Below are 9,039 nucleotides of genomic sequence, written 5' to 3' on the forward strand. Positions count from 1 at the left end.
ATGTGTGTGTGCAGTGTGTTTTATGTGTGCCAATGCCAAGCTCTGTTCTCATGGAGCTCATAGTTTCTCTCGTGAGTCTCTAGTGCCATTTCTATGGTGGAAAGAGTTGCTGTTGAGTTGTTCTACTGCACTTCATGCTTTGCCTTCTGTAGAGACAGTCAGAACTTCATCAGAGCCAAACATTCGTTGCGGTTATTTGGCTGTCAGAGCGAGTGAGCAGTAATCATGTCTCAGTAAACAAGCAAAGACTTATGATAGGAATATTTTACAATTCCCAGCCAAAATGATACAGTGTCACACAGCCTCACTAGTGTTTGGAACAGGACCGTGATGTCAAACATAAGGCTCATGAAATTAGGTAAAAAGAAATGTCCCGTAGCTCACAGAAGAAAGTCAAAAAAGAGAAAGCGCGAGAGAGAGAGAGAGAGAGAGAGAGAGGGAGTGAGAGCGAGGGAGTGAGAGAGAGAGAGAGTGAGAGAGAGAGTGAGAGAGAGAGAGGCACTCTGTGGAAGCTGTAATGTGTTGCAGTGGGAGAGGGAGGAGCCACAGGGAGGGAGATTTGGGAAGAGAATCCAGAACTGCTCAATGTGTGAGTGACAGGCAGACCGTCAAGACCGTTGCAGTGCGGCTCAGAGCTTATGTGTGTGTGTGAACCCTGGATTTACTGAATGTGTGTGTGTGTTGTGTGCAGATACCCTCAGTATCACTCAGGCAGACGGAGCAATCCTGTGTGTCTCAGGGAGAATGTAAAGTGAATTGAAGGATTAGAAGAGTGTGTTGTGTTGTGTGTGTGTGTGTGTGTGTGTGTGTGTGTGTGGCACTGGTCTGGAATACTAAGTGGATATGTAATCAAATCTGGATCGAGCTGCAATGCCTACGGGTAAGAGATCACACTTGCAATAAGTATCATAAACCGATGATAGTCTTTGTTGTTACTGTTATTATTGTGGAATGTTGGTTATGTGTAGAATTAGATCATAAGTGTCTTTATGGCGTGTGTCATATCAGCTCTTGAACGCTTTCTGTGAATGTGTGTAGCAACATCTGAACACTGTTAATTTATGTCTGAGCTTCAGAGCTGGTGTGTGTGTGGAAACTGCCCGAGTCTTACCGTGGCGTGAGGACACTCTGTGTTTAAGTAAACGTGTGTGTGTGTGTGTGTGTGTGTGTGTGTGTGTGTGTTGGCAAGTTGTGAACTGAGAGTATTCATTTGGCTTAGTATATGCTGGTGGGCGCGTGTACCAAACAGAAGTCCTCTACACAACCTCAACTGACTGAGATGTTTGTAAGTGCATATGTGTGTGTGTGTGTGGGTTAGTTTACTTAGCTGTACTGTGGGTACAAAATTGCCTCCAGACATTACCTAGATCAGACAAAACTTTCTAGTAAAAAATAAAGCAAATGATAAATTGTTCTTGGTTTGTTTGAAGTCATGAGATCTGTGTTTTCTGCGAGCATGGATTTACATTGATGCGAATAGTGTTACATTGTAAATAAGTTCATTTTACTTCAAAATTTCATGTTTGAGTCAATGTCTTACTTGCCATGTCTGTAATTATTTGTGCAATTTATTACTATTTTAAGTTGAATCCTACACCTTTTTTCAGTGTATATGTGTGTATTAAGTAAGTGTGTGTTTGGATTATGTTGTTGTTGTTGTTGTTGTGTGTAAACCTCTGGCTCTCTGTCGCTCCGTCTCCCCCACCCCTGACCTAAATTAGTCCCCCATGGGTTGAGTTTTTTGGGGGGATAATAACAGTTTAGAGTCTGCTTTAGACAATCCCAGCACCCCCTCAGGACATCTGTCCCTAAAGCAATACACCCCCCCGGGACACGACCCAGCTGGAGACAGCGAGAAAGAGTTTGAAGCGTGTGTTTGAAAGATGGCATAGAAGAATTCATTGAAAACCTGTCAGAACTTATTTGCAGATGACAATTACTCGTTCCAAAAGTTCAAAAAGCGGCCGTCCTATATGAGGTTTTACCCTCCCTTATTTAGAGCTTATTTTGAAAGTACACTGTCAGATAGAAACGTGCAAAAACTGTACCTTTACGGCTGCAACAGCTCGTCACTGGGCCAGTACCATTAAAGGGACAACTGTGTTCCTCATCTATCCCTAAAACTTTCATATACCTTAACTCTAAGGTACTAAACTGCACCTTTTATGGGTAGAATAGGTGCAAAGTTGTCCTTTTAAGGGTTCTGCCCCCGCTGTTGTACCTCTAAAGGTATAGTCTACTTGTTCTGCAAATCATGTTTTGTGTGTGTGCATTTGTGCGCCGTATATTAATGTCAAGTTTAGGTTTCTCTGAAGCAAATCCGTCTCAGTGAAATCTAATATGTGAGCAGCACAGGGGCAGTGGGTCACAGGCAGACATTCACCCCTTGTGTGTGTGTGTGTGTGTGCGTTCATTCATGCAGGATAATTCCCTTTGTCACATTCTATTCTTTAAATGCATTCAGTCCTCTAAGAGAACCTCTTACCAACCTGTCAGTAATTGGTTGTTATAAATGTGTAATTAGCATATTGTCTTTCAACACACACTGTGTTATACACGTGTAATAAAGCATGTGCATGTTATATTATCCTAGAGAGGTGAAAAAGTGGATCATGCATATCACATTGCTGCTGTCTGGGAATAGAAGCACATACATGACAGACGGTGAACCTCCAGACGGGGCGAGCACAGTTCAGATGTCGTCCCGGACAGCATGGCTTTGCAGATGATGGCGTAGATCATTAGAGGAAGCCTGATCTATGATCATCCATCCGTCAGGAGCGGGAATGTGTCCGTCCGTCTCCCGTGTGGAATAGTTTTTGATAAATTGATGTTTAAGATTTTCCTTGGACTGCAGTCAGGCTGTTTTGTCTTTTCCCGCTCTTTGATGTGTTATAGTAGATAGAGTGTCTGTCTGCAAGTAAAACTAAAATAACTCTCTTTCTTTCTACTGTGCATCAGGTCTTCACAAAGTAACTGAAGTGATGACGAGTTAGAATGCCAAACTTTCACTCTAAAAATACACTGGGTTGAAAACAACAATGTTAGGTTAATTTTACCCATCAAATTGGGTTGATTTAACCCACCATACTGGGTTGATTCATTTTTACTATAGTACTAGCATCTTTTTTTTTCTTTTTTTTTTTACTTCATACATAAATAAACGTTTATGGATTAACTTAAATCCTCTAAACTTAAAAAAAAAATACTCAACACAACTACTGGTTTGCATGGTAATTCCTTGAATTTTTTATCATATTTTACAGTATAGCATGTTTTATATAGTTTTGAATACATATGTGACCCTGGACCACAAAACCCAAGTCGCCAGTCACGAGTCGCACGGGTATATTTGTGGCAATAGCCAACAATACATTGTATGACTCAAAATGATCGATTTTTCTTTTATGCCAAAAATCATTAGGATATTAGGTAAAGATCATGTTCCATGAAGATATTTTGCAAATTTCCTACCGTAAATATATAAAAAATATATTTTTGTGAGTGGATTCAGCACAAGCGTGAACATAAATGGACAACTTTAAAGGCAATTTTCTCATTGTTTCGATTTTTTTGCTCCCTCAGATTCCAGATTTTCAAATAGTTGTATTTCGAGGAAATATTGTCCTATCCTAATGTACCATACATCACTGGAAAGCTAATTTAATCAGTATTAATATTTAGTATTAGTATTAATAATCAAATAATATTTGGACCAGTCTCTGTTGTCCCGTTTCCCCTGTAACGGCGCTGGATCTGGTGCCGAAGCTTGTGTCATGTTCAGCGGGGGAACTTCTAACTTCAAACGCCCTGTGTTTCACTCGTAGCCGAAATATGCTGTGACTGACAAACTTGTATTTTACCAAAGACACGCAACAATTTGATGAAGCTGCAACTTCTCTCTCCTGAAGAGGTCACGAAAAGCCTGCGATTAATAACTCAACCCCTGGGTAGTTATATCTGACCCAGGATCTGGGTAACACAAAAACTACCCAAACACTGGGTTGTTACGTCTGACCCAGGATCTGAGTAACACAAAAACTACCCAAACACTGGGTTGTTACATCTGACCCAGTAGCTGGGTAACACAAAAACTACCCAAACACTGGGTTGTTACATCTGACCCAGTAGCTGGGTAACACAAAAACTACCCAAACACCGGGTTGTTACATCTGACCCAGTAGCTGGGTAACACAAAAACTACCAAAACACTGGGTTGTTATGTGTGACCCAGGAGCTGGGTAACACAAAAACTACCCAAACACTGGGTTGTTACATCTGACCCAGTAGCTGGGTAACACAAAAACTACCCAAACACTGGGTTGTTACATCTGACCCAGGAGCTGGGTAACACAAAAACTACCCAAACACTGGGTTGTTACGTGCGACCCAGGAGTTGGGTAACACAACAACTACCCAAACACTGGGTTGTTACTTTCAGACCCAGGAGCTGTGTAACACCCAAACACTGGGTTGTTACGTCTGACCCAGAAGATGAGTAACACAAAAACTACCCAAACACTGGGTTGTTACGTGCAACCCAGGAGCTGGGTAACACAAAAACTACCCAAACACTGGGTTGTTACATCTGGCCCAGTAGCTGGGTAAAACACAAACTACCCAAACACTGGGTTGTTATGTGTGACCCAGGAGCTGGGTAAAACAAAAACTACTCAATCACTGGGTTGTTACATCTGACCCAGGAGCTGGGTAACACAAAAACTACCCAAACACTGGGTTGTTACGTGCGACCAAGGAGCTGGGTAACACAACAACTACCCAAACATTGGGTTGTTACATTTAGACCCAGGAGCTGTGTAACACCCAAACACTGGGTTGTTACGTCTGACCCAGAAGATGGGTAACACAAAAACTACCCACTGAACACTGAAAAAATAACCCAAAAAATTACCCAAAAGGCTCAACCCAGGATTTGGGTAAAACAACCAAAATAAAACCAAGATGTTTTAGAGTGTTGAGAACATTCTACAATCAGATCTCCGATCGGCCTGATGACTTTTGGGAGATAATGGGCCGGTCTGATTGCAGGAAATGGGCAGTGAAGAAGAGCTATTTATAGAGATGATTACTCTGAGTCATTATGTTCGATTGAGAGATAAGAAAGGATTTTTCTCAGGGTCTAAAGAAGAGGAGAAGCTTGGAAATGTTTTGAATCCGTTACAGACATTCCAGCTCCAGAAGTCGTGATGAAGTTCCAACATGTTTCAGAGACCAGAATAGACCTTCTTTTGCTAGCGCGAGTGTGTGTGCTGGCCTCGTGCTGGACAGAATTAATCCCATTGGTTATGGACACGCAGCTCTTGGCTGCAAAACACACATTGTCGTGGAGATATCAAGACCACGAGAGCTTTGTCTGATTTTGAGCATGTGTCCGATTCTTTTCGGTGCGGTGATCAGAGATCTTTTAAAGCAAACGTGACGGTGTGAAATCTTTGCGTTTGCATACGTTTTACGCTGTAGGACACGTTTATAATGAATACACAACTGACAGTGTTTGAGCCTGAGAATGCACTGCATGGTATCATCATTTTAAACATATGCACTTATAACATAATATATTAGGGAAAATCCGTCAGTGACGCATACGAGGAATTGAATTTGCAAACTGACGCACGTATTTGAGGCAGTTCATCATTAAAGATTGACCTTATCAGTGTGAGCGGATAGACAAGTCTAACAGAAAAAGATACAAAGCATTAGCCTCGTGAGACCATCCTGATCTCGCGAGCTTTCAAGGTTTCACTCGCAGATCAGTCTGGATACTTTCCGTTAAAGAAAATTTGGGAGCAGTTCACCAAACGAACGTCCAATCAGCGTTGGCTTTGAGGCGGGTTGAGGTGTGACGCAACGAGAAGCGCGTCAGTTCAGTCTAAAGAACATGTCGGCTTCAGCGGATGAAACTAGCATCAGCGTGGCTATCGAGCAAGTTTTATCGGAATTACAGAGTATTTCTTCACTGAAAGAAGAGCAAAACACTGCTCTGGAGGCTTTTCTCAGAGGAAAAGATACGCTCTGTTAGTACGTCATATGCTTCGTTGATCTGATTGGTTGATTTGGCCCGTCTATCACCAACATAGGCCAATCAGCTAACCAGTATTTTCGCCCCTTACCAAAACTACTTCAACGGAAGGTTTCCAGATGGATATGCGGAGCAAATCCATCTGGCGGAGTCAGGTTAACAAAGCATAGCACAAAAAAAAAAAAGAGTGAAAACATGCATGCATGTGAGGAATTACTACTGATAATTAAAGGTAAAAATCTGTCATTGTTTAATTACTGTCATGATGTTCCGACACGGGATTTTTTCCTTAAACAAACACAAAATGAAAACGTAGGAACCATAAAAGCACCATAAAATAATCATAAAAATAGTCCATATAATTCATGTGTTATTACAAGTCTTCTGAAGCCTTATTAGCTTTGTGTGAAGACCGAAGTTCACTGATAACCTTCGCCTCTGCTCAAACTCCCAAATATCATTTACAGTGCGAAGGAAAATAATATGGGTTTGTAAATGAGTAACAGAATTTTTTTTTTTTAGGTAAACCACTTCTTAAACTATAAGTCAGAATTCACGTATTTTCAGAAGAACTTAATGCTAAATGAACCATTCAAAAATCATCTGCGGTCAACCATCTTAAACGCGTTCATAATAATAATGTTAATGCTTTGATGTTCTCGCAAGCTTTTATTTTGAGTTCCTGCAACAGTTCACGGGTCAGAACAGAAATACACACACCTCAAGCTCATTCCCTGCAGATGGACGTGTGTGTGTTGAAGCATGACTACAGTTTGATCTGAATGTATGCCTAGATGTTAGATGGAATATATCTGGAATCTATATCATATCTGATAGGCAACCATTATGCAGAAGAGTAGTTGACATTTTTATGGGTGTGTGTTTGGGAATGATTATGTATGCTTACTGTACAGTATGTGTGCGGTAAGGAAATGCTTACTGTGCATAATGACAGGGCAGGAATGTACACTGCAGACTACAGCTCACACACACTGCAGACTACACCTCACACACACTGCAGACTACAGCTCACACACACTGCAGACTACAGCTCACACACACTGCAGACTACAGCTCACACACACTGCAGACTACAGCTCACACACACTGCAGACTACAGCTCACACACACTGCACACTACAGCTCACACACACTGCAGACTACAGCTCACACACACTGCAGACTACAGCTCACACACACTGCAGACTACAGCTCACACACACTGCAGACTACAGCTCACACACACTGCAGACTACAGCTCACACACACTGCAGACTACAGCTCACACACACTGCAGACTACAGCTCACACACACTGCACACTACAGCTCACACACACTGCAGACTACAGCTCACACACACTGCAGACTACAGCTCACACACACTGCAGACTACAGCTCACACACACTGCAGACTACAGCTCACACACACTGCAGACTACAGCTCACACACACTGCAGACTACAGCTCACACACACTGCAGACTACAGCTCACACACACTGCAGACTACAGCTCACACACACTGCAGACTACAGCTCACACACACTGCAGACTACAGCTCACACACACTGCAGACTACAGCTCACACACACTGCAGACTACAGCTCACACACACTGCAGACTACAGCTCACACACACTGCAGACTACAGCTCACACACACTGCAGACTACAGCTCACACACACTGCAGACTACAGCTCACACACACTGCAGACTACAGCTCACACACACTGCAGACTACAGCTCACACACACTGCAGAATACAGCTCACACACACTGCAGACTACAGCTCACACACACTGCAGACTACAGCTCACACACACTGCAGACTACAGCTCACACACACTGCAGACTACAGCTCACACACACTGCAGACTACAGCTCACACACACTGCAGACTACAGCTCACACACACTGCAGACTACAGCTCACACACACTGCAGACTACAGCTCACACACACTGCAGACTACAGCTCACACACACTGCAGACTACAGCTCACACACACTGCAGACTACAGCTCACACACACTGCAGACTACAGCTCACACACACTGCAGACTACAGCTCACACACACTGCAGACTACAGCTCACACACACTGCAGACTACAGCTCACACACACTGCAGACTACAGCTCACACACACTGCAGACTACAGCTCACACACACTGCAGACTACAGCTCACACACACTGCAGAATACAGCTCACACACACTGCAGACTACAGCTCACACACACTGCAGACTACAGCTCACACACACTGCAGACTACAGCTCACACACACTGCAGACTACAGCTCACACACACTGCAGACTACAGCTCACACACACTGCAGACTACAGCTCACACACACTGCAGACTACAGCTCACACACACTGCAGACTACAGCTCACACACACTGCAGACTACAGCTCACACACACTGCAGAATACAGCTCACACACACTGCAGACTACAGCTCACACACACTGCAGACTACAGCTCACACACACTGCAGACTACAGCTCACACACACTGCAGACTACAGCTCACACACACTGCAGACTACAGCTCACACACACTGCAGACTACAGCTCACACACACTGCAGACTACAGCTCACACACACTGCAGAATACAGCTCACACACACTGCAGACTACAGCTCACACACACTGCAGACTACAGCTCACACACACTGCAGACTACAGCTCACACACACTGCAGACTACAGCTCACACACACTGCAGAATACAGCTCACACACACTGCAGACTACAGCTCACACACACTGCAGAATACAGCTCACACACACTGCAGACTACAGCTCACACACACTGCAGACTACAGCTCACACACACTGCAGAATACAGCTCACACACACTGCAGAATACAGCTCACACACACTGCAGACTACAGCTCACACACACTGCAGAATACAGCTCACACACACTGCAGACTACAGCTCACACACACTGCAGACTACAGCTCACACACACTGCAGACTACAGCTCACACACACTGCAG

At 43.6% G+C, this 9,039-nt stretch overlaps 1 protein-coding gene across 1 annotated transcript in view; it reads left to right on the plus strand.

Annotated features, from left to right (window-relative positions):
- The first annotated feature begins 583 nt into the window (after positions 1 to 583).
- The window catches only part of LOC130075672 (pleckstrin homology domain-containing family G member 1), a 52,228-nt gene continuing 43,772 nt past the window's right edge, over positions 584 to 9,039 (plus strand). Inside the window, exon 1 of the mRNA XM_056240414.1 lies at positions 584 to 880. Within this exon, the coding sequence (XP_056096389.1) occupies positions 871 to 880 (10 nt within the window). The 5' untranslated portion in view covers positions 584 to 870. The remainder of the gene's footprint in view (positions 881 to 9,039) is intronic.

The sequence above is a fragment of the Rhinichthys klamathensis genome, unplaced genomic scaffold, assembly GCF_029890125.1.
Source record: "Rhinichthys klamathensis goyatoka isolate OS25496 unplaced genomic scaffold, OSU_Roscu_1.1 h1tg000597l_1, whole genome shotgun sequence".
NCBI classification, from domain to species: domain Eukaryota; kingdom Metazoa; phylum Chordata; class Actinopteri; order Cypriniformes; family Leuciscidae; genus Rhinichthys; species Rhinichthys klamathensis.